This window comes from Acartia tonsa, chromosome 5 (assembly GCF_053477335.1).
Source record: "Acartia tonsa isolate MP-2025a chromosome 5, ASM5347733v1, whole genome shotgun sequence".
Lineage (NCBI taxonomy): Eukaryota > Metazoa > Arthropoda > Copepoda > Calanoida > Acartiidae > Acartia > Acartia tonsa.
Window position 1 is genome coordinate 18,354,129 of NC_137264.1, and position 27,776 is coordinate 18,381,904.

The 27,776-nt window shown below is 32.1% G+C and overlaps 1 protein-coding gene across 5 annotated transcripts in view; it reads left to right on the forward strand.

Annotated features, from left to right (window-relative positions):
* The window catches only part of LOC145318912 (transmembrane protein 120 homolog), a 51,775-nt gene that overhangs the window by 10,928 nt on the left and 13,071 nt on the right, over nt 1–27,776 (forward strand). For all 5 annotated transcript variants that reach the window (XM_080160608.1, XM_080160607.1, XM_080160609.1 and 2 more), the window contains exons 6-12: nt 82–191; nt 2,779–2,915; nt 5,273–5,352; nt 10,348–10,420; nt 12,290–12,377; nt 18,231–18,334; nt 19,856–20,029. In XM_080160608.1, the coding sequence (XP_080016734.1) occupies nt 82–191; nt 2,779–2,915; nt 5,273–5,352; nt 10,348–10,420; nt 12,290–12,377; nt 18,231–18,334; nt 19,856–20,029 (766 nt within the window). The remainder of the gene's footprint in view (nt 1–81; nt 192–2,778; nt 2,916–5,272; nt 5,353–10,347; nt 10,421–12,289; nt 12,378–18,230; nt 18,335–19,855; nt 20,030–27,776) is intronic.

Below are 27,776 nucleotides of genomic sequence, written 5' to 3' on the forward strand. Positions count from 1 at the left end.
ATACAAATATGAAATTTTCCAGATATAAAAAAGATTATCTTGGCTCCGAAAACAAAATACCTATTTGATAATCTTTTTTAGATATTTACGAGTTATTATGGGTAATGTGGATGTCTCTATCTTGGATAAGAATGAGAAGTACAGATACAAAGAACAATATGAATCTTTCAAGCTCATTGTTAATCTTATCGGTAAGTTTTTATCATTTTTCTCTGGTAAAAAGGTAAGTTATCAGGGATCTTTATGGATAAGATAATGGATGATAAATATTAGGGATAAATGATTTTCAATTGTCTTATCCCTTAAGATCCCAGTGATCAGTCCCAGAAATTTGGTTAGAAATAGCACCTAATCCCTTTTATATGTTATTTTTAGTAGATATATGCTTACAAAAGTCATAGATTAGGGATATTTAATTTTTTGGATCTACTGCAGTTCACGGTAAAATATTGCTGGTAAGCAATATTTCCAAAAATCTATGAATTTTAAAGGCTGCTAGCTGCCAAACGGCTGAACGTACAGATCATGCCCGCACAATGTTTTAAGCGGCATAAGAAGGCCTACAAATAATCTGGAATAGCCATAAATCAATAATGCATAATTATCTCGCAGTGCAGAGAAATGCGCGAAAAAGACCTAATTTACGCGTTTTTTCTTCAGTGAAGCTTTCCCTGTGCATCATTGGATCTTGGCTATTACATTACCGTGAACTGCAGTAGATCCTAATTTTTTTTTACATAATTGTCCTTGAGTAAGATAATGCATATTTGATATGTGTGTGTGCTTATTTTCCTAAAGTTTTGAACGTTGTGAAAGTTTTGCATTATAAAACTTGTTGAGTGAATTTCAATGTTGAAACGTTAGAAGGTAATTTTATAATGTATGGAGATTAGGGTTAAGCAGAAACAATGAAATGATAATAAGAGAAAAAAGAACAAAAGGATTGCTTAATTAGACCCACTTACCCTTGACAGAAATTTTCTTTATTGCATTGTAATGCATTAGAAAGCTTTTTGCCGGTTTAAAAGAAATATTACTTAAAGCTTGGAAACTTGCCTGGTATTGTTTTTATCTAAATTTTCAGGCCATTTAATTAAGTACCAAGAAATGTCCTTCATTTACTCTTTATGATAAAATACGAGTTGTTACATATGGACATAATTATCCTAATTTTTATTTTTAGAATTTAATTTGCAAAGTAATTTCCTTGTATTTAAAAATTTAATTGTATAGAGAATAATTTAAAATATCCGCCAAATACATAGAAGCTGTCACGTTAACGCAAGTATGTGAGTGAACAGAAAGAATGAGTGGCTGAGGAACCAGGGACAGGGAGGGAGGGGACATTGGGCTGTTTATTACACTAGTTCCTAAAGTCTTATAATAACGTTTTCTTATTCGTTGGCTTAACATCTTTTAGGACTTTAATGGAATTTTGATTGGTTGGATTATTAAGTTGAGTGTCCAAACGTTTCAACCACTTATTGTAATCTACATAATGGGTAATTTTTTGTATCATCATTGGGGATGTACATCAATTTTTCGGCCATTACCTTATTAAATTTCACCTTAAACAGCAACACGGCGGTATGCTATCCCTTCTCCCAGTTGGAATTGTAATCGGATTTGGATGGAAGGAGGGAACATTTAGGATGAACCCAGAGTTGGCAGGAGTTGCAGAGGAAGGCACCAGTGGAGCGGGTAATATTGCGGGAGCAGGTAGAACAGGGGTATTTAGGGCCAGGATTTGGATGGATGTCGCCAGAGAGGATGAGAGGAGGAGGGGGAGGGGTGTTAGAGGGTTGGAGTTGAAAGGCCTCCAGAGCTGACAGGGGCTGACTTAAAAGCCTATTAGGCCAGCCCCTTGGTGGAAACCCGGACAGGGTGAATGGTTAAGCAGGTGTGTTTGATGCAGGTTTGCCCGGGGTCTTCTTCTCCGTCTCCCCGGATAGGACCACTCCGGAAAAGCTTGCATCCTCGGTCCTTTCCTTTTAATCAATTTCAAATTAAAAGAATTTTCAGTTTATTTACATAGCCATGTATTCCATGAACAGTGAGAGAGATAGAAATGGATAGATGGCAAAAGTTTTAAATGGATTTTTCTCTAAGGCTAGTTGGACAAGTAGAAAAGGAACCAAGAACGATCTGATACATTTCCAATCGTAGAGAAGCTTTTGTAAAATTATAGAAAATCTTAGCCCCTAATTGTTGCAAAAATAATTGGAATTGTTTAGTATAATGGATGTATCAATATACCTCCAAATTATACTAAACAAAATTAACCCTTTTGTTTAGTTATTGGTGGAAAAGTTTGGACATTTTTTGCACAAAACAATCAATAATCAATCCAATCCCTCGAACGTTTGTAAGCTAACAAATGTTTAGAACGGGTTGATAAAAATGGTGGACAGTATAATCATTTTAGTCCGTTTCACCTTCCTACCCTAAAATTGCCTTTTATGTAATTTTTATTATGTGTATGTACAGTACAATGGCAATTAAATTATATTTTAATATTTCAACTAATAATAACAACCAGATTGTACTTTTTGAGTAGCTTCGCACTTAAATATTTGCATTGCTAGGAATATATTTGCATTTTTCTCACAATTTTTTACATAATAAACATTTTTGCTTATACAAATTGTAAGAGCAAAGAGTTAAAGTTGAAGATTTTGTACTTTTTTACACACAGAATTAAAGCATCATTTTATATCAGTAAGTAGAGTTGTTTAGGTTATCTTACTTGACACATATACAGAATTTTTATTGTTACAGGTGGAATTCTGGCAACGACCAACTTTTTCCTGGGGTATCGAGTTCTAGACCTGGTGTTCTTCTTCCTGATTGTCTGGTACTACTGCACACTCACCATCAGAGAGTCAATACTCATTGTTAATGGATCAAGAATTAAGGTAAAACTTTTTCTGTTTTAAATTGGGGGGGATTTCCTTGCACAGTAGTCTAAACAGCTTTGAAATTACTTAGGAAGTCTTACTTAAAAGTTGTTAAAAAAAACTTGTTATGAAGATAGCTTCTCTAAAACGAAAAACTTACTTTGTCCAATAATAGCAAAAAAATTTTTGGATCATGGAAAGAAAACAAAGTCATTCCTAATTAGGACAGAAGTCACTGGAAATTGATCTAAGGAAGGCTACTTATGTCCTTCATCTAACAAAATCTAACTTAAGGGAGGTGACTTATGTCCTTTGTCTGACAAATTCTTACATTAGGAAGGCTGCTTATGTCCTTCATCTTGCAAAACATAGCAAATTCTTGGAAAACTTAGCTTTTCTGTCCTTCACATAGCTAATTCTTGCAAAACATAGCAAATTCTTACAAAACATAGCAAATTCTTGCAAAACATTGCAAATTCTTACAAAACATAGCAAATTCTTGCAAAACATAGCAAATTTTTACAAAACATAGCAAATTCTTGCAAAACATAGCAAATTCTCGCAAAACACAGCAAATTCTTGCAAAACATAGCAAATTCTTGGAAAACTTAGCTTTTCTGTCCTTCACATAGCTAATTCTTGCAAAACATAGCAAATTCTTACAAAACATAGCAAATTCTTGCAAAACATTGCAAATTCTTACAAAACATAGCAAATTCTTGCAAAACAAAGCAAATTCTTACAAAACATAGCAAATTCTTGCAAAACATAGCAAATTCTTACAAAACATAGCAACTTCTTGGAAAACTTAGCTTTTCTGTCCTTTACATAGCTAATTCTTGCAAAACATAGCAAATTCTTACAAAACATAGCAAATTCTTGCAAAACATTGCAAATTCTTACAAAACATAGCAAATTCTTGCAAAACATAGCAAATTCTGGCAAAACATAGCAAATTCTTGCAAAACATAGCAAATTCTTGCAAAACATAGCAAATTCTTGCAAAACATAGCAAATTCTTGGAAAACTTAGCTTTTCTGTCCTTCACATAGCTAATTCTTGCAAAACATAGCAAATTCTTACAAAACATAGCAAATTCTTGCAAAACATTGCAAATTCTTACAAAACATAGCAAATTCTTGGAAAACTTAGCTTTTCTGTCCTTTACATAGCAAATTCTTGCAAAACATTGCAAATTCTTACAAAACATAGCAAATTCTTGCAAAACATAGCAAATTCTTACAAAACACAGCAAATTCTTGCAAAACATAGCAAATTCTTGCAAAACATAGCAAATTCTTACAAACCATAGCAAATTCTTGCAAAACATAGCAAATTCTTGCAAAACATAGCAAATTCTTGCAAAACATAGCAAATTCTTGCAAAACATAGCAAATTCTTGGAAAACATAGCAAATTCTTGGAAAACTTAGCTTTTCTGTCCTTCACATAGCTTATTCTTGCAAAACATAGCAAATTCTTACAAAACATAGCAAATTCTTGCAAAACATAGCAAATTCTTACAAAACATAGCAAATTCTTACAAAACGTAGCAAATTCTTGCAAAACATAGCAAATTCTTGCAATAAGGGTCCCAAACTCAAAAACAAATTTTCAGCGCGATCCGACCACCGGTTCTTGAGATACGGTGACCTGGTGTCCTTGGTACCGACTGTAAGATTTGGGAAATGGTTCGAATCCTTAGTAAATTTGGCTAAGTCCAAAAATATTTTGACACTTAGTCAAATTTTTGAAGAAAAAATACCCAGGTGACACCAAGCGTACCTACTGAGAGGACACCAGGTCAAAAATATTCTAAGTGTCAAAAAATTTTTGGACTTAGCCAAATTTACTAAGGATTCGAATCATTTCCCAAATCTTACAGTCGGTACCAAGGACACCAGGTCACCGTATCTCAAGAACTGGTGGTCGGATCGCGCTGAAAATTTGTTTTTGAGTTTGGGATCCTTATTGGGACGTCCGTTTTAAACATGTTGATTTTTTTACTATTTTAACAAAAAAATTTTATGTGATCAAATCATCCGATTGATCTGATTTTTGGTATATTGTTTCCTGGGAGAACAAAGTATAATGTTATAAGCGAAGCAATTTTATAATCAAGTCCTAAAATGTATGTATGTCCATAAACATTATCCTGTATAAAGCAGTTTTTCAACAAATTTACTCAGAATTTTGTTTCGACTCTTATATATTTATATTCTGATTATTTAGTTCTGACACTATATAAGTGTTAATGTCCGTTTGTCCTACCGTTTCAGTGCTTCGCTTTTATGGATGTTGTCATCCTTGTTTGTAAACGCACAAGTTTTGCCTTATTAAAGAATATTTTTATTACCTACTTTTTAAAAATTACAGGGTTGGTGGCGTGCCCATCACTTTGTATCCTGTGTTGTTGGAGGTGTCCTGCTAGTCTGGCCAGATGGAGTTCCATACAGGTACATAAATTATTGTTGGAGGTATCCTGCTAGTCTGGCCAGATGGAGTTCCATACAGGTACATAAATTATTGTTGGAGTTATCCTGCTAGTCTGGCCAGATGGAGTTCCATACAGGTACATATATTATTGTTGGAGGTATCTTGCTAGTCTGTTCAGATAGAGATCCACACAGGAACATATATTGATATGCAAGACTACTATATACTATATACTACTACAAGACTAGTAGAAGAAAAGCTACTGTGAAAATAAGAAGAAATGCCCCTTAAGAGGCGTTGTCACGAAAGGGTTTTATCAGTTTTTCACCCTCCCTGAAAAAAAAACACAAAACAATTTTGTGTTTTGTGACCATATACTGTCAATAAACAAGTATCATAACTTCCATATAAGCCAAATGCACAATGCTTTCTAAAAATATTATTTACGGGGCACAAATAGAATATTTAATACAAAAATTCCTTACCATCAATAAACTGCTATTTACTCGTGATTTTTTATATCAAGTGATATTTCGTTATTAATAAGCCGTTAGTAAGAGAAACAATTTCCAAAAATTATAAAAAAAACTCTAATCAGTTTAAGATCTAAAACAAAACAAAAATAAATTCAATTTATAGAAGATTCTTCAGTTTTTAAATACAAAATAAAATAAGCTAAGACGTTAGTACACGTCATAATTATAGAACAGCATTGCTTTGCTTTTACAAACTTGCTGATTCTTGTGAAAAATTGTGCTGACGTTTCTTTGTTTCCATGTCTCTTCAATTTAAGCAGTGGCGTGCACTTTTTTTTACAAGGGATGTGGTCCTTGAGGCGAAAAAAGGGTAAAAATGGCCTTCCAAATTTAAATTTTAAGGGGTATGTTAAACCACTCACTCACAACCCCGCCCCTGTTGCACGCCCATGATTCTCGGGATTCAATTTCATATTATTTGAGTGTTTTAACAAAGAAACTTAATAAAATGGTAAGTTATTCTCAATCAGTTTGATCAAATCATCTTCAAAACCTCGTAGCTGTTTAAGCTCATCAAACTGTGGGACACTTCTGTTTGATTTGAATCCATAGGTTTCTTTACTTTCTGTATCAGAAGGGTAACAAATAAAATACCAGGCCCATCTTAGAGTGTTAACAAATTTTTCTACCTTACTGATTAGCTGCTTTTTGTACTGTAGTCTTGAAGGTATTGGTATGTTCTTCAATGAATATGGAATATCAAAACGTTTCATTGTTGTTCAGAAGTTACCTCGGTGAACAGAGTGCTCAACTGTAGCCAGGAGCCAGGACAAATGTTGGTTTCCAAGGTAGACAAGAGTGCTCTACATAGAGTATTCTATGGAGCCCATTACTTAAAAGTAAAACAACATTTTATCTTAAATTTTTATTTTCTTTTACTCAGAGTTTCATGCTTCTGCAATCATCAGAAAGAGACTATTTTTTTCATTAAAAATAAATACGTTGATTTTTTACAAATGTTTTAGAGGATTTTCAAAAAAATTGTATTACAATATATAAAAAAGAACTATATTAAACAGCTACAGTCTTGCCAAAAGATGATTTCTTCTATGAATACATTTAGAGAAAATTTCATGCCGCTTGTTGATAGATGAGTTTTTGTCAGAATTGAGAATTGAAACTTTCTCCATTAAGCAAAGCTGACACTTGTTAGATCCAGGATCAAAAGTAGGTTGCAAAGAAACAATATCCCATTTAATATTGTAAGGTTTTTGTTCTTCTTTCAAATTCCAAATAAAACCAGAAAGCCGTGTACTTTTTTGAAGATGGAGAAGGTTGAATGAAGATTTGTGATTATTGTATCTTGTTTTGAATGTTGTAGATGCTTGACCAATATAGGTTGATGATGTCTGGTCAGATTCTACAGTAGCTTTGTAAATTAAGGATTCAGTAAGACATTTACCATCTAGCGGACACACTGTTCCTCTCCTGCAATTACATCCAGCTTCAGTCAGGTTGTTGGATTGACCCAGGATCTTTTTGTTGTGGCTGGAGATCACACTGGACATGTTAGGCATACAGCTGTAAGATATCTTGACGGTATTTCTGTTAAAGTATTTTTTCATTTCTCTATTGTTTGAAAAGTGTTTATCTACGAGCTTCAAAAATTCTTTGCCAATGTTAGTAGCCAATGCTGAATTGTAGGGAGGACAAAACCAATGAACTTTTCTGCTCCTTTGCCGTCTATTTTGATTTCCTTGTTGAGCATTATTGTTTTGATAGTTGAGAGTTTTATTGTAGCCTGATGCCTTGAGTGCGTCTTCATACTGTTGTTTTTCAGAATTGAAAAGCTCTTCATTACTGGAAAGATCAAACAACCGTTTTTCAACCATTGTAGGCAGGTCTTTCTTGGTAGATGGTGGATGGCAAGACTTGATGTTAATGTAGTTAGGTTTGTCGTTCGGTTTTCTGTAGGGTTTAAAGTTGCCCGATTCCAGATCCAGGTTGACATCTAAGAAATTTGTGGTTTTAATGTTTGTAGTTACTGTGATTTTTAAGCCTTCTTGTCCGAAAATGTTGATAACTTGTTTTCTGATTCTGTCTATTTGTGGCCCAGACACCGATAAGACAGCCAACCCATCATCTCTGTACAAACCTACATTTTCTTGGGGGAACACTGCTTCTAGCTTGTTAAGAAGGTACAGCCCAACTAGATCTGACACTTCAGCTGAGTCATATCCACCCATAGGTACATCAAAGTTGTCGCCAGTTTTCTTTACCCAAGGTTCATTATGTGAAAACAGGAATGTTTTTCTGGAGTGAAAAATTATTTGTTTATCTTGATCAGAAATGTTAACAAATTGGGACCCAAAAACAATAGCTCTGTTAAGAAGGCTTTCTGTGATGCTTGGATAAAAACTTTCAATATCGAACTGGAAGAATTTGAGGGTATTCTTGTTCTGTAAATTGTTGAACCAATCAAGAGTGTCTTTTGTGCTTCTCCACTGGTTAGAGTTAGTACTTGATCTTATGCATTTATTTATATTGTCTAAGATTTGTTTTGAAATCATACCAATTTTTGTTTTAGCTGGATTGATCAATCTGCATTCTACACGTCCAGGAAAGCTATTTTTATGATCTTTAACGGTTACATAGCTGGAAGGTTTGGCTAGAACTTCGATTCTATCAGCAAGCCCAAGTTCAGTTGCTATCTCGGCTGCTTCCATGTTAACTTCATCAATGTTGTTGGCATCACACTTCTTATAATTGTTAGTAATATTATTTTTAAGTAGTTGATTGTACTTGGCCACAGGAATTTCATACAGGTTTGAAGTTTTATCTGCACTCACTATGACATCTTTGCTGTCTTTTACTTTTTTACAATCATCTTGCAGCTTTTGTTGAAATTGGCTTGTTACAGGTTTAAATTTAATATTTTCAATCAGTTTGATCAAATCATCTTCAAAACCTCGTAGCTGTTTAAGCTCATCAAACTGTGGGACACTTCTGTTTGATTTGAATCCATAGGTTTCTTTACTTTCTGTATCAGAAGGGTAACAAATAAAATACCAGGCCCATCTTAGAGTGTTAACAAATTTTTCTACCTTACTGATTAGCTGCTTTTTGTACTGTAGTCTTGAAGGTATTGGTATGTTCTTCAATGAATATGGAATATCAAAACGTTTCATTGTTGTTCAGAAGTTACCTCGGTGAACAGAGTTATGTAGCGCAGCAACAGTATTTTTATGTAAAAAGAACAATTGGTAGATATTCAGAATATATTACTACAAACGATTTTTCTCTATTTAGAATCTTCTTAGAATAAGTCTTTTAGGTTTTGTTTTTTGTTCTGTTTTTTGTATATTTTTTGTATTAGCTTTATTGTATGCGCAACTAATTCTGACGAATTCAATAAATTCCAATAGCTTTTATTTAAACCAAGAATTTTATAGTTGAAATAAATATATTTCAAAGATGTTAATAAACATTGTTTTGTTTTAGACTAAAAAAAAACAAAATAGACTATTCGACGCTGGTTGTTATATATTATTTTTGTCTAAATTGAGAAAAAAAAATAGCCTTAAATAAAGGAATAGTTGCATGAAGTGCATTTCAGAAAAATAATTTCAAGCATTAGTTACAAGTATACAATCAAACATATATAATTCTGTATTACAAACAAAGGGGGGGGGTCGGATCTGACACTTTTGCGTTAACAGGGTGCATAGGCTTTGTCTTAGAAGTGAGAGGATAGGTTATTAAAGGAAAAAGTTTACTTTTGGGGTGTATTTTTCTTATATGTAAAACATTTTTGGATTTTGCCTCCAGGTTCAGGTGCTGCAGGCCTCCAGGTTGTCTCTGGACAGGTAAAAATGAAAAAAAAAATTTGAAGAGTTAGAAGTCAAATTATAAAACAAAATAAGCATCCCTTTGAATGTTATTAACATATTTGAAGATAAAAGATGCATATTTTGTTTATAAGTTGAACTTAACTCTTCAAACAAAATTTTTTTTCATTTTTACCTGTCCAGAAACAACCTGAAGGCCTGCAGCACCTGAACCTTGAGGCCAAATTTAGAATTTTTTTAATATAAGAAAAATACACCCCAAAAGTAAACTTTTTTCTTTAATAACCTATCCTCTCAATCCTAAGACAAAGCCTATGCAGTGATGCACCCTGTTTACGCAAAAGTGTCAGATCCGACCCCCCCCCCCCCCCCTTATACACCTCCTAATTAGTGGAACTGCTGTTTTTGTGAAAATAAGTCAGCTATATATAAGTGGCATATATCACAAGAATGCGATTTTCAATTCTCAATAATTTTTTTAAATACATGCTAGAAAACTTAAATTCTTTCAAATATAAGCTCTATAAATGTAGTCTAACCCTTTAAACAGGAAAAAATATACAGTTAACTAAATTCAAGTTAAACTACATTTCGAGCAACTACTCCTTTCTTCCTTACAAATCCCTAAAGTTATTTGCCATTTCTTAAATGCAGTAAAATATCCACCCCCCAATATTTATTTTATTTTTAGAGCTTTTCGTGACCAGAATATGTTACTCAATATCTATGTTGCTTTCCTGCAGTACCTTCAATATTTATACCAGGTATATTCTGGAAGTAGCATAGCTACTCTATAAATTGGGTTGTGTCTTTAAGTCCAATATGTCCTTCATAGACGTGTTGAAGTGTGATCAATTGCTTTGATGTATTTCTACAGTATCTATGATATTATGTTTAATTAAGTAACGTTTCTTTAAAAAGTGCGTGTAAATTGTAAATTAATTTGCTTAAAGTTCTCATAACAACAAATTTCTTTAGTGCAATAGATTTGATTTTATAAATGAGACATACAAAATTCTTATGACTTTTATGTATCTATTTTGTAATGCTTTTATTAGGTAATTTTTATTTAAAATCTTTTTATGTTTTTAATTGTTGTGTCATAAATTTTAAAGAATGTAAATATTTAAGATACTTCTCTTTTTGTTTCTTGGGAAAGGTATTTTAAAAATTTATAGATAATCAGAAAGTTTCAAAGAATTGCTGCTCAATACATAAATCTACAACGTCTTTTCAATGTAATTTTAAGGACGTACCTACGGAAAATTAATAAACTTTGTGTTCTTTAATACTAATTTGGCTATTTTACATTCATAAACGAACTTTTTTTAGAGGAAAAAAACGCAAGGCTTAAAGAAGGGATAAGTGCTGGCAGGGTTATTGCTCCCTGAAGGGATATTTTTAAATTGAAAATAGAGTAGGTGGTTTATTTTACACTTAATGATCATTCGATAGAATATTAAAGCTTAAATAAATAAAAGCTTATTTAAACGTGAATAGATGAATTTTCTTATCCTCGATTTTTTATCCTATTCTTAGGAAGTGTTTTGTAAAAGATCTTGTTACACTTTTTATATCTAAATACCAGCGCAAAGTGGTATAATCCTTAAAACCAACCTATAAAGTATCAAACTCCTTCCTACTAAATTTCCAACTTTTTATTAAACAATTTTCTAGCCTCTTCTCAGTTATAGATTTACTATATTGACCCTTGTTTATGCAAATCAAAATAAGTTTTTTTTTCAAAGTTTTTAATAAGGGGGGGGGGGTTTAATGCAACCATCTCGTTATCAGTGAGCAAATGGCACTTAGAATTCGAATTTTGATCTGGAATTTTGCATGAGTAATCCTTAGTAGGTCTATTTTCCCTAAATTGAACAAAAAGTTGGAAAAGTAACAGCTCACGGCTGGCGGCTCAGCAGTTTAGCCATTTTTAAAAATATTTTCAAGGGAAATCATCACGAAACCTATCTCCACATAATACTCTATGCTGCTCCAAAACGTTTTCAAACGGTTCTAGCCGCTAGTTGCTGGTACTAGAAATCTAAAAATGTTTTTTTTTGTATCATTTCACATGATTTAAAGCAAAAATATGTTGCAAAAAGTTGATTCCTACATAATTTATGGCAGATTTGCCCTAAAAATAGCCAAAAAACGGCTAAACGGCTGAGCCGTTAGCCGGAATTTTTTTTAACTTTTTGTTCGATTTAGGGAAAATAGACCTACCAAGGATTACTCATGCGAAATTTCAGATCGAAATTCGTATTCTAAGTGCCATTTGCTCACTGATTACGAGATGGTTGCATTAAACCCCCCCCCTTTACGAGTAGTTTGATGGACCATTCCCGATAACTAGTAAAACTTTAAGTGTTTTTCTCGTAGATTGTACTTTTTGTGTCAATTATCTTAAAATGGATATATTATTACTTAGATTTTATACCAGATTTTCATGTTCTCTGTTAAAGTGAAACTTGTAGCGTGCTAATATATCGATACCCCCCCCCCTCTCATCCAACCCTCCTCTCTTAATAGATGAAAACCTGACTAATAAGCGTGATCCTTGTTAGCAACCTAGATTTATTCCCTGTCTTATTATCCATGTATATTCTACATCCATTATCTTATATTTTTAGAAAGGCTGCCTGTATCGGTTGCGAAGTTTGGGTGAGAGAAATGAAATGGATATAACAATTGACGGATTTCACTCGTGGATGTGGAAAGGTACGTGATTTTCATCAATTTCAATCATTAAATGTTTGCCATATTCCGACCCCTCGAATTTGTATTGTGGCAAGAATTGACAATGTTGCAAAAGTAAAATTATGTTAATCTATCTAAAAAGCTATGAAATAGTAATATTCGATTTTCAAAAAATCGTCAAAAATATTGAAAAAAGAAAACTAATGATAAAATATTTGATCAAGATTTTGTCCTGATTTTTTAGCAGTTGCCATTCTCGTTAAAAGTATATTGGAACATAATATTTTGCAACAAACAATATAAACAGATACTAGAACCTAGATAAACACAAGGTTTAAAGGATACTCTTCAATTTTTATTATTGCCTGCAGTAAGTGATATTGGAAACAATTGTGTGATCAAAATGTCTAAAAATAAAAAGTAAACTTATTTAGTATAATATAAACATTTCTCGCCAATCCAAGGATTGCTTTTAAACTAAAAAAAAATTTTATTTGTAATTGCAAAATTAAGAGTGGTTGATCTTGATACACCCCCTAGATGTACACCACTATATACCTCCTTGACAAAGGTCTGCACCCTCCTAAACAGACAAGGGGGGTGTCAAAGTAAAAAGTCACACACCTCTTAAATTTAAGAAGGGTATAAAAAAAATAGGAGCGCTTCGTCGTCTATTTACGGCTTTTTTTAAATTTTGTATTTTGTTACCAATGTCCTTCGTTTAATAAATAATTTATTATTACTTATATACATCTCTTCCAATATTTTCTTTTAAGTCCAATACAAAGAAACAAAGAAAGCAACATAAAATGTTGCTAAAATATTCTAATAGTCTCCTTGAGACAATGCTTTGGTGTTTTGTTTATACTCACTATCACATTTTAAAAAGCGAATTTTTTAAGATGTGGTGGGAGGAAGGCATTTTCACTGCCTTTCAGTTTCTAGCCTATATGCCAAAGGATTGAACGTTATCAAAATTCTTAATTATATTATCAAATGAGTAATTTAATCAAAGAATGTGATAAATATCCACCACTCTTTCCTAGTTTATTGAAAAAGTAACAAAATAATATTCACATAAGATTTATATATTTTTTTAGTACAATTCTTAAAGTCTTACAGTCATTATGTTAAATAGTCAGTCACTAACTTCTTCTATCTTGGTTAGTTCCCACAATGCATGAATCCAGATCCAGTGAGAATGAAATTTCAAAAGTAATAAAGTTTGTTTGTAAACTATAAAAACCAAAGACTATTCTTTTAATGTTAAAACTAAAATCAAATGCCATTTAGAGTGTACAACAACATTTGTAACATTATTGTATGAAGACTGATACTTTCAAGTTGAAAATATGAGACATTAATGTCTGCTACACAAATATTTTCACATGTTCAATGTACAGAAAACAATTGTGCCCCTCTCATGGGTAGAGATAAGTTTTTAATGAAATTGGTCATCATCATTAAAATCGATTAATATTGATCATAGCCAATAGTGCAATATTGCTGGCTGTATCTTAACATCTTTTTATTAGCTAAAATGTCATGTTTATGCCTCAAACATAATATACATATATAGACACAATGTTATTCAACAAAGATTAAATTAGGGGTTGCGGATGTGCTTCTTTTTGTAACCAAGGGATTGTTGTTGTTGTAGCCATGATTCTCTGAAGTTAGGACTCAGATGCACACGTAGACTGGAAGTGAGAATCCTTTGGCCAATCTTAGATTGGTAAGCTTCGCGCACAGCTGATTGTATTCTATGTTACATTACAAGCTGACCCGCAATTCTCGTGGAAGCTACTCAATTATTACATCACCCTGGCCTAGAGTTTTGGCAGGTGTTCCATATTAAGCCACCCTAATTAATGGCACTCTCATACGAGGAGCATGGATGGGGGAAAGCATGGTTAGAGCTGCTTGATCTGTAGAATCCTAACTTCCTACAAATCTCCCCCCTTACAACCCTAGGGCATCTTAGGGAAGGTTGCGTGATCATAATCTGACAAATTGCGACAGCATTTGTCAACCAAGTGCAAAGTCTATGTGATGACTTGAACTCAGTTTCTCCCAACCACAGCGTAGTGCGCTAACCACTACACTATGGGACACCCCGTAACCAAGGGATGGTTTAGTTCCTCTGTGTTCTAGATCTCATACATAACCCTCTTCCGCCCCCCTCCCCTCCCCTCTTCCCCTTTTATGCAGCATTTGTTATTACTATTGATCGCTTACAATGAATATGTTTTATATTTTTTTTAAAACTCTTATTAGGTCAGGTTTTCCAAGATTATATACGGAACGGTCATAATATAAAAAATATATTTTCAATTGGCTTAGTATAGTAAATATCTTGATATTTATAGGACTACAAAAAATTTAAGTGCTCTAGCTTAACATTCTTATACCGTTGAAATTACCATTAGAAACTATGGAAATATTTATTCAATTTAGTTTTCATAATACAATTCCCCTCAACCTTTTTAAGTATAAAAGGTTGTCTTAAATGGGTTGGAATCAATTTTTGGAAACAAGGAAAGTCATTTTAATACAAGAACAATATTGTCCATTAGAAGAATTAAGCAGCTTCTTGTAGTGTTGGTGAAATGCAACTTGAGCAACAACCATTGTATATTCATAACACATTTGATTGAATTATAGTTGCAATATTATTCCCGTCTTTTTATTTTAAATTGGAAAGAAAAAACTTTTTTGTATGCCAAAACATATTATACATTTAGACGTCAGTAATACTTTCCTGTTACAAACTCTTCAACTTTTTTTTATGGAAAGATCCCTTTAGTTATATATTTGTATCTGAATTGTAGAAATAAATTATAAATAAATTGATGGCACACTATTCCCAGGATTATGAAAAAATCTATAAAAATTATCAAATCAATTTCAAACTTGGCATGATGATTCCTGTATCAGTTAGGTGCAATTTAGAAAGTTTTGCAACTCTAGAATCTTTACCAGCATTCCGTTTTTCCATTTTCTTTGTATTATATAATACTAGCGGCTTCGCCCCTAGCCTCTAGGGGCTTCGCCCTATGAAGTAATGGGAAGTCAACCCTCCTAAATAGAAATATTCAAAAAAAATTATTCTTTGTATAATTACTCTGTGGTAAAATTAAACCCAGCTTGTGCATTCCCATACCAGTAAGTATATTCCCATAAGGGATGAGCCCAATTTGATCAACAGTTACTGAGATTTTACAAAAAATGTAAAAAAAAAAATCTTTGGGGGGTGGTTTTTTTTATTTTTGGGGGGGTTGGAGGTGTCCCACCCCCCAAGAAAATAGCCTAAAACCACCACAGGACCAGTAGGTATATTCCCTGAAGAGTAGAATCCAATCGGTTCAGTGGTTACCGAGATCTTAAGGGACGGATGGACAGACGGACAGACATCAAGCTACTTTGTATTATAGATAAACATCCTTTTTGGTAGATTTTTTAAATAGGGATACTTAGAACAATTGTTTATAATGTTACAAACTAACCATCTCTATGTCTTCTGTACATTAAGCAAACTGTAAATAAGAAATTTTGGGATAGATGTTAGCGGAATATTTGTTCGAATTCCGAATAATGTTGATAGTGAAATGACTTATTGCTGTTTGTTTGTCTGTCTTATTTCTTAAGCTTCTCTTTCAGGATAATGTCATCCTTGTTTTGTCAAGAATTTGTGTGAATGTCCTAAAATGGATATAGCATAAACAAAGCAAGGATTATGATATCCATAAGCAGACAAACATAAATATAAAAAATAGATTATTGAATACATTTAACACAACCTAATGGTAATAATTCATTTAGAGTATTGTAAACTTTTTATTGCTCTGCAATACTACTGAAAATATTCGTTCTTGTTTACAGAGACTTTATATCCAATTGTCTATAGTTACACGTGACCTTGATTCCAAACATATTTTGATAAATTGAAAATGAGTATGTAGAGAAGTCCTGCATTTTAGTCAAAATTACAATTTAGCCAAAAATTTCTGACTACCTGTATCATTACAACGGATGTTATTATGTTTAATGTGGACAGTTTGAATTTTTAAATACAAATTAAAACAACTGGCAATTCTACATATGTAAAATGCACTATATTGATTAATAGGATGTATTTTGAATTTTTTTTTATGATTTTTCTGTAATAATAAAAGGCAACTTTGAATTATGATATATTTTTAGGGAGTAAGGGAGGGGACAATGGGCAATTAATTCTCATTTGAAGAAATTATGTGTTCATTGTAATCTGATTAGAAAAAATTAGTTCTAAGAAAAAAAGCATTTACTTGAAAATTAGATTACCAGTACATCCCTTATACTATTAGAGTTTTAGATTGTTTATTACACAAATATCACAGTAGAGTTTTTATCTATGAAATTGTATTTTCTAAAAAAAATAATTGTCTGAACCAGTCGGAAAATTTTATTCCATATAGATTTTTTTTCTGCTAGAAATTGCATTAATTATTTTTATTGATTTTTTTCTGCTAGGATCATAACAAATTCAGCGGCAAATGTGCGCTAGTCACCAAAGTCCCTAACATCTTGCTAAATCCTTTACGAACACCCAAGGTTTAAAACCCCTATTAATTGAATATTCGATCCATTGTCCCCTCCCTTACTCACTGATATATTTTACATTCCCAAAGGGAGAAATATAATCTATATACTATATGTATACTATTTCATACAATATAGGTTTAATTTCAATAAAATAAAGACCATATAGAAATGATAAGATAATAATTCTTAGTATTATGGACTATAGAATGGGGATTTTTTTTTTAGTATTTATACATATGTACATTTAAGTTTTTCTTTAAATGCTAATTTTATAAGAAAAGTTTCCTTACCTACTTAATTCAGAATTTAATATTTAACACTTATTAGAAAAGTATTTAAGGCTTCCTATGTTTTTATACAGTTTTTATGAAAACAACATAGAATAGATTAAAATTTTTTTTAGATTTATTATTAGAGTAAAACACTATAAGGGGAAGGGGTTAAATAACTGTATGTCTTCATCCAAATGACCCTGTTTCGACTCTTAATTGGGTCTGATAATCAACCAATAGTTCCGGGAATATTAACACAGCCAAGTAGCAGAAAACAATTTGCTAGCAGACGAAAATATCCTTGAAAAGGGGGGAAGTTAGTTATCTGAATATAGATCTGTTGATGTATTATGTATAAATAAAATAAAGAGGTAGGTTTTGTTAAGTTATTTGAATTATTAATATAGGTGAAGAGCAGTTAGTCATTTTTATTTTTAAATCTTTTGTCCATACTTCAGTGTCCCTGTTTAATTTTATTATGAATTTATGTACTATATAAAAGATCATTTAGGTGCTATTTTAAATTTATAAAACAATTTTATCAGAAGTTGTTTGCTTAAAAATGTAAGTCTTAAGATAGTTTTAAGCTATTTTTCTCGCTGATTTCTGGCTTTATTAAAACAGAGCCCCTAGATGATAGTGTCACAGCCGCTACTATTTATATTATGCATTTGTGAAAAGATACAAAATTTCCTTCAAAAAAAAATTAGGGTCAGTTAGAGTTCTCATATTTTATTAGGCATCTATTGTTATTCCTCTGTTGAATTATTAATAGATAAAGTTTGTTATGGGACATCTGTGGTAGTCAACATTGATAAACTTATTCCTTTCATATTCAAAACATCATATGTTTCATAAATAAACTTTCAGAGGTCATTGGTCATATTTACTTTTATATTATTTTAGTGGTTCGTGTACATATTTAGCTGTCCCAATTTGAACAAATTTACCTATCTACAAATCTTTTATTTTCTTTAATTTACTTTGAGTCTTGGTTAAAGATCTATATCTTGTTTAGGACTTGGATTTCTGTTACCTTTCCTGTATATTGGTTACTTGATGCAGATCTATAATGCCTACACTCTGTATGTTTTATGTGATCACCCTGAGGCTACTTGGCAGGTATCAACATTTATAACAAACAAAAATTAAAAGACTGATGGGAGGATATCTCAGAAAACCATACACCAAACTATAAATTTCATATAATCATCTTTTTATAAACAAGAATATCATAAAAATCGAAAAATTCTCAAATCAGATTTATATTTTAGTGCACCAATAATCGGCGAAGAATTGAACAGCAAAAACATTTGCTACTAGGAGCTAAAATCCTTGTCACCACATTCATAATTATCTATCTAGGTACCAGTTCTGTGTGGCCTTCTTTCTACTAGTATCTGGAAATCTTTTCACTATATACATGACTTTCTATCTAGGACCAGTTCTGTGCGGCCTCTTCTTGCAACTAGGAGCTGGAAACCTTGTGACCACGTTCATAATTATTATATCTATGTACCAGTTATGTGTGGCCTCTTCTTGCTACTAGTATCTGGAAACCTTGTCACTACATACATTATTATCTATCAGGGTACCAGTTCTGTGTGGCCAATTCTTGCTACTAGGAGCTGGAAACCTTGTGACTACATTCATAATTATCTATCTAGGTACCAGTCCTGTGTGGCCTCTTCTTGCTACTAGTATCTGGAAACCTTGTCACTACATTAATTATTATCTATCTAGGTACCAGTTCTGTGTGGCCAATTCTTGCTACTAGGAGCTGGAAACCTTGTGACTACATTCATAATTATATATATAGGTACCAGTTCTGTGTGGCCTTCTTTCTACTAGTATCTGGAAATCTTTTCACTAGGACCAGTTCTGTGCGGCCTCTTCTTGTTACTAGGAGCTGGAAACCTTGTGACCACGTTCATAATTATTATATCTAGGTACCAATTCTGTGTGGCCTTTTCTTGCTACTAGGAGCTGGAAACCTTGTGACTATACATATTCATAATTATTATATCTAGGTACCAGTTCTGTGTGGCCTCTTCTTGCTACTAGGAGCTGACAACCTTGTCACTACATTCATAATTATCTATCTAGGTACCAGTTCTGTGCGGGCAATTCTTGCTACTAGGAGCTGGAAACCTTGTCACTACATTCATAATTATCTATCTAGGTACCAGTTATGTGTGGCCAATTGAATTCTTGCTACTAGGAGCTGGAAACCTTGTCACTACATTCATAATTATCTATCTAGGTACCAGTTCTGTGTGGCCAATTCTTGCTACTAGGAGCTGGAAACCTTGTCACTACATTCATAATTATCTATCTAGGTACCAGTTATGTGTGGCCTCTTCTTGCTACTAGGAGCTGACAACCTTGTCACTACATTCACAATTATCTATCTAGGTACCAGCTCTTTGCGGGCTATTCTTGGTACTAGGAGCTGGAAAACTTGTGACTATATTCATAATTTTCTATCAAGGTACCAGAACTGTGTGACCTATTCTTGCTACTAGTATCTGGAAATCTTGTGACTATATTCATAATAATCTATTTAGGTTCCAGTTCTGTGTGGCCTCTTCTTTCTACTAGTATCTGGAAACCTTGTGACTACATTCATAATTATCTATCTAGGTACCAGTCCTGTGTGGTCTCTTCTTGCTACTAGGAGCTGGAAACCTTGTCACCACATCGATGACCATCCCCAAGAAGTGGATGGAAAGCAAGACATCAAGCTTGAAGTACAAGTTTGTGAGGCTGGACAAATATTTCTGGTCACACAGACGCAGGAGAACGACTATTTCTCAGGTACATTTGGTGGGACTAACTTGAAGCTTACTTGTAAAGCATCTATTGAAGTAAATATCGATGGCAATTAATGTTAGAGAAAAGAATATTTCTTATTCCATTATTTCTTTGTGATTTAGCACTGTATTTCTTAGAATTTACTAATGAAGAAAAATTACAAATTAGTTTTCTTTACGGTATGCATTCAATTCTTCATTTACCAAATTATCAAATCACCATAACCGCAAATTTTTACAACAGCACAAACTGCCCACATCACATTGCATTACTTTTATTATTTTACACCTACTTAATTTAATTTGCTTTTTTTTAAAGGCAAATATTAAACTATGGTGTGAGCACACCTTCTTTTCAATGAAAATGATAATAGTAGCGCAACTACTCTATTACATTATTGTTGTCATTTTTACAACGACCAAAAAATCCAATCGCTGTGTTTTTGACAAAGTGGGTGTGTCTGTGTTTTTGTTAATTGCCTTAGTTTGTGCATGGCTAGTAAGATTACACCTATGAATTATGATTCCACTTGTATAATCTTAGGGTCTTATATCCGCTCGTCCTTCAGTATTGCTGCGTAAGTTATTTGCACACATCTATATTAGGTTATTAATAGATCATTTAAAGGCTTCCTTTCCCTAAAAGTTTGCAGCTTTTTGTAGCTGCTCTACTTACGGAGAAAATGATTCTTGTATTACTATTATTATTATATCTCTATTTTACCTAGAAAATCAGTACTTTCAAATATACAGTAAGACCAACGAAAAAGTATCTTTTAGGGTGTAGAGCTTTTATTTCTTTATTTATCATCAAAAGTAGCATATGTCCTTGTTCTCTGTACATTTCCACACAAGCATATATAAAATATTTTTTACCTCTATTAACACCAGAGATTTTTAGAGCTAAAGTTTAAAAAAAATGTGACTGAGCAAAAAGTAACTTTTAACATGAAACAACTTTTTTAGCAAAATTAAGATAGAAATCCTATTATTTTTGTTACTAGCAGAAACTTTATACAAAAATGAAATAAAAAATTTAGGTTGTAAGTTCAAAGCATTTTTTACACATATTTTTTTAGTCTTTTTAGTTTAATGATATTTTGAAAAACTTACTTATTAAGTGATTGAGATGTCAGAAAAGGGCCCCCCCCTTTAATAAGTCATAATTAATCCTTTTCATAAATAAGGGTAAGTAACCTTAATTTTGAAAATAATCAATTCATTCAGTAGTATTTTTTGCCATTAAAAATGGATGTTTTTTGGTGGAATAAAAAATGAATAATTAGTTAACTTGCAGGGTGACCACTATGTACGTTATGTTCAATATGTTCATATTGAACACCATTTTTAGGCTTTTTGGTACGTTTTTGTTCGTTATTGATTTTTGTGTACAATATGAACATTTCAGTATACGTTATTGTACGTTTTTCTGTAATGTATGTTTAGTATTAGTAATCATTAATGTTATTGTATTTCATAAAAACTATTTTTTAAAAATTTCTGCGCGCTTCGCGCGCCATTTTACCAATTTATCCCGGGATCTATGACGTCATTGTGAAGCTTCCGTAAAATAAAAAAAAAACAACTCAATCAAGTATTTCATTAAACATAAAAAAAAATTCCTCTAAACTAATTAAAATTACAAACCTTACCAGGACATATGAGAAGTTACACTTTCAAGGAGTATCACATTTGTTCATTTGCGAGATCATTTTTAGTTGATTTTAATGTTTTCATGTACTTATAGGAATGAGATACTACTTTCTGTAATACAAAGTAAACAATGTCTGTCTGTCTGTCTTAATCTTAAGATCTCGGCAACTGATGAACCGATTGGGTTCTGCTTTTCAGGTAATATACCTACTGATCCTGTTGTGGTTTTAGGCTATTTATTTGGGGGTTGGGACAACCCCAACCCCCCTAAAAAAATTCCGCCTCAAATTTTTTTTTATATTTATTTTTGTAAAATATAACAAGTAAACTCCCTTTAAAAAAACTCACTCATAAGAGGGGGACTTTACAATACCTCTTTGGGTGACGCCCCTAGAGGCTAGAGGCGAAGCTGCTGGAATATCTAATCGTACTTAGATAAATGAATAAAAAACCTCATTATTAGGTGGTACTATTTACAAAATCTTACTACTTTATATAATAGGATATCAATTCCCTGAAGAGTAGATCCCAATCAGTTCATAGTTTACCGAGATCTTAAGCTTCAGACAGACCGAAAGACATCGTTCTACTTTGTATTATAGATATATGTATATTGTTTATGTGGTTTATGGTACGTAATTGTACGTTATTTTTTCAAAAAATATACGTTATTGTGTTCATTGTAATTTTTTTTGTAGTACGTTATTTACAATATTAATATCAAAAAGGCGGTGGTCGCCCTGTGTTTTTTTCTTTGTATAATTATATCATTCTTCAGTTACCAGAAAGACATGATATAACCATCCAAAAATTATGAGAAACAAAAATAATTCTTTTTCTTAATCACTTTTTCAAAACTTTAGCTCTAAAAATCTCTGGTGTTAATGGAGGTAAAATTAAAATTTTTATATATGCTTGTGTGGAAAAGTACAGAGAACACGGATATATGCTATTTTTGATGATACATTAAGAAATAATGGATGTAAACCCTAAAAGAAACTTTTTCTTGGGTCTTACTGTATAACTTCATGGATAAAAAATGGAATTAAAAAAGGATGACAACATCCATAAGTTGCAAAGCTAAAAAATGGAGAGACAACTGTTAAAAATATCAAAGGGGAGATCGAACCAGAATGGTAGACAAAATGAGTAATTGTGGTAATAATCTTCACAAGAACTTACAGACATCTGTCTCTAATAATAATCATAAAACGTAGGAAGGGAGGGGATTTTCTCTAATACTTTGGCTAAAAACCAGTGTTCCGGAGCCGGAGCCGGGAGCAGCAACATTTTTATTGGAGCCGGATCCGGAGCCGTATTTTTCGTTAAAAACGGCTCCGGCTCCGGCTCCGGATTAGCTAAAAATGATTTTTTAAAGTAATATTATAATTTGGCAACGGTCTATTTCTATATAATAAACTGAAAAACTATTGTTACTTAACAAATAGACACACATCCTTCTACTTTTATATAGCTTTAATCAAATAAAAGCAAAATATTTTATATTATTTATTTTATTTTATCAAATTCAATAATGAAAAAATTATTTATATATTAATTTTAAGGTAGGATCCGGAGCTGGATCCGGAGCTGTATTTCCAAATACGGCTCCGCGGAGCCGGAGCCGCATCAAAATTATACGGCTCCGACACCCTGCTAAAAACTTTTGGTTTTAAATATTAAAGGCCAAGGGGAAGTTTTGTTTATAATGATTAGGGATTTACAATGTTCATCAATTGGATTCTTTAAGATTTACGTGAATCTTCTGTCACGTGTTTATGCTGCACATCAAAATCATAAAATATTAATTTGAAAAACACATATTTGACGTTAAAATGTATAAAGTGGTTCCTTTTAGATTTACGTCAAACGCCTAGATTAAGTCAAACTGCTATTACTTAAACTGCTAATCTATTCATTTTGATTTAATTTAACAGATAAATTTTTTTTGTTAGAGAGTGGGTTATTGACTAAAGGTTGGTAGATTAAAGAGGTGTTTACTGTTTACCCTCCCTACAACTAAGAGAGTAACACCAAAAAATAAAATTGCTGATATGCCATGCTGACAATTACCACATTCTGGGGGACAGTCCAAAACCTGCGCCCCATGGTTTAATGTCCTTATTTTTTTTTAAATCAGGTAAATTTTTGCATTTAACTCCCAAACAATATGGTTATCACACTTAATTTTTATTAACATTAATCACCTTTCAAATTAAAATAATTTCTAATCTTAGTTAATATCCACTTATTTCTATGTAGAATAATATATGTTTTTATTGTTTGATTCAGATTATTACTACATATAGATAATGTGTTATTATTACAGACATATTAATAAACATTACATACATGATATCTTTCTTATATAGAGATAAAGCTTCTAAATCAAGAATAAGGGGGAAGGATTGTTACTTTATGGTTTTACTAGAGGCCTCCAGGGGCACTTGAGTAGGGTTTAAATGATTTTTTAGGGGGGATTTCTCTTGGGAGGATGGTGGTACTCTCCTCCAAAAAAAATTATAAACCGTCCCAAGACCTTAGAGAAGCTACCCAGTAAGGAAGAACCTTATCGGTTCAGCGGTGAGTGAGATCCTTAAGTACAGACAGACAGTGAAATATACAAAGATCCTGTTACTTTATTATAAGAATTTTTTTATTTTAACTTAAATGGTGCGATATTTCTATGATAAGGACTTAAATGAAGCTGTACTGTAAAGAAAAGTGTCCAGATCTTGTGTTGCTAACTTTTTTTTTGTTGAAAATTTATCCTCATCTAAATCTGATTGTACTTACCCTCAGACATTATAAATGCTGAATAATATCTTATTTTTTTTTCTTAGCTTTATTTTCTTTTCCTCAAACAAAACATCTAACTAAATAGTGAAAATAAGAGCAAATTTTTATGTGCTTAGAATCGCTTGCTCTTGTTCGTGAATAGTCCCTTTTGGCTCATCTTTCCCCCTCTTTTGGAATATTACTTAATTTAATAAAGGAAATATATTTTCTATTACCTAAATTTGGCTGTTACTATACATCGTAGAAACGAAGTGTTTTGTTTTCTTATAAGATGATATTTTTATTTTTTTTCTGTAGTTTGTTATGCATATAAAAATAATAAATAAATAATTTTTATTATTCTCTCATATATTATTATGTAACTAGCGGCTTCGCCCATAACAGATTTTATAAGAAAAGGATAGAGTATACCTGAAAAGCAAGCATGTCATAGTCTATTTTTAACAATTCATCTTGCATTTAATTTTGGGGTTTTCGTTTTTCCTTAAGTGCCATTTTAATTTATTTTACCTCCTGTTTAATTCTTTGTACCCTTCTCCTTTGCCATCCTTTGTATTAACCAATAACCATCCTTGATCAGAATTTTTTTATGCATTAATTAGAAGTATATATGCAACTGTATTTGTTTATGTATAAATGATTTCTAGAAGTTCTATAGGGTTTGTTTATCTGTTTACATAAGGACAGTAAACTTTTTTTTAATTAAAAAAAGCACCAGTTTGCATTAAAACAAATTTTACTTAGTCTTTTTTTAAATGGGTCAATAGCCTGATGTACTATTTTTTCTATTTTGACCAACTTGCTTGTTTTTCGTACTTTTATTAAAATATTATATACTTACATAAATACAACCAGTATTACAGGATTTACTTTTCTAAATTTTGAGAAGATTTGAACAAAACAAAACAAAAATGTTAAATATTTAATACTTTAGTATATGACAAAGTACATATGGTCGTTGTATTGTAAGTTAAGGGTTCAATCTCGACTATGGCCACTTCTTAACTTAAGATATTAAAATTGGTAGCTACTGCTGTTATGTCAGATGCTCAACGTCCTAATAAAGAAAAAAATAATTAGATTTCCCAAGACTTGCCCATAACATTACTAACCATTTCAATGTCAAGACAATCAAACAAAAGATGTGAAATCAAATAGTTTGCTTCTTTCAGGTCATATATCTGTGTTTCTACAGGGTGTTTTTTTTTAATAAGACAAAAATATTACTTAATTTAACCCACTTGCCATTGACAGAAGTTAATGATCTATATCTTAATTTCTTCATTGGGTTGGGGAGTTTTGTATAAGAAAAAAAAACTTAGAGATTTTCAACAAATTATGCCTTAAAAAACGGTTTTTCCAAAGTACCTATTTTTGGAAGATTTTTGGATCATGACAAATTTAAAGGGTGTGCAAAAATGCATACATTTTAAAATTTAAATTGCCCAGCTTGTGTAATAGTAGAAAAATGTTATGCACACCGTTAGAATCGTCATAAACTCAGGTTTTTAGATATTAAAGAACTATTCCTGTGCTACGCATAGTTCAGGAGCTACGTGGTAAAATGTTCCAACTGACGTAAAACTTTTCAACATTTCTCACATTTTCCAACGTAGCTGCTATACTACAAATAGCATAAGTATGAAACATATATTTCCAAAAACTAGAGTATATGACGATTCTAACGGTATGCATAGCATTTTTCTACTAATAACACAAGCTGCGCAATTTGAATTATAAAAATGTATGCATTTTTGCACACTCTTTAAATTTGTCATGATCCAAAAATCTTCCAAAAATATGTACTTTGGAAAAACCGGTTTTTAAGGCATGATTTGTTGAAAATCGCTAAGTATTTTTTTCTTATACAAAACTCCCCAACCAAATGAAGAAATTAAGATATAGATCATTAATTTCTGTCAATGGCAAGTGGGTTAAATTAAGTAATTTTTTTGTCTTATTAAAAAAAAACACCCTGTATATCATGTTTTCTCTATTTGTGTGTTATTGAACATTTTCTTTTTTCAGTCAACCAAGTAAAAAGTATACATACATACAGTTTCCATTGATTTATTTTAGCCATATTTCAACCCGATTTTTGTAATTTTAAAAAGTTCAATGACAGAAAGTTTATTCTATTAATGCTTGTTGAAAGTGGGCATTGAATTTATATTGTATTAAATAGCTATTTCTCACCACAATAGGTGCATTTTCTCAACTAATTTACTTTTTATGCAGAGCTATTGCAATAGAATGATTTTAAAAACATTGAATGTTTTGGGTGTGTTGTATGTTTTTTTATTTCTTTTCTAGGGGTGATTTCTCTTGGGAGGGTGATAGTACCAAAATAGTTATCAACCTTCCAAAGATCTATGGCAAGCTACAATGTAAAGGAGAACCATATCGGTTTAGGAGTAAGGCAAGATCCATCGGTACAGCCACATACACACACACAGACAGACACACAGATCCTGTTACTTTATTACAAGGATTTAAAAACAAAACCGGATCAAATGAAATAGCTAGGATCATGAAAAATTCATTTATTGTATTTTGTGTAGGTCAATGGTATCGTGCCAATTTACTTGATGGCATATATTTTTCTTTTTACAATTTTACTTTTCAGTTTTCTTTTTCCTACTGGACGCTAAATAAGTTACAGGAATTTTAACGGATAAGAGAATAGATTTCGCATCGTATCAATCTTTCCGCGGATATTAAAATGATATTTTTAATATGTCTAATACAGCGTTTATTAATCAGTTTCGTAGGCATACTAAATGTATTTTCATACCCAATGCTGATTATAAAATTACCTCTTTCGTAGATTAAAATTATTAAAAGCACCCAAATGTGTGTACTGTACAACGAATAAGATAATGTTACACAACTTCGGGTACCATTGGTAGGGATACCCTCTACATATATTCTTTGTTAAAATGAATAAGATTTTTAAAAATTATTGCAAGGATCATATTTTTATGTAAATCTTTAAGGTAACTGGAGGACCAACCACTTTTTAAATGAAATAAAACTGCATTAGACCCTTACTAAAAATTAGAAATGGTTGATCCAGCTGATTACAAAATCTTAGAGCGCATACACAATAACATAACATAACAATTTGTTGTAAATGATTATGTTGTCATTGGACTTTTTTATATATTTATTTGTGGTAGGGTTGGGTCGCCGGATACTTTTTTTTGCCGGATTCCAGATATCCGGCTTATTTCTAGATATACCACATATTAGGTTTTGGCCGGATATCCGGCCATTTTCTATATCCGGTATCCGGCCCA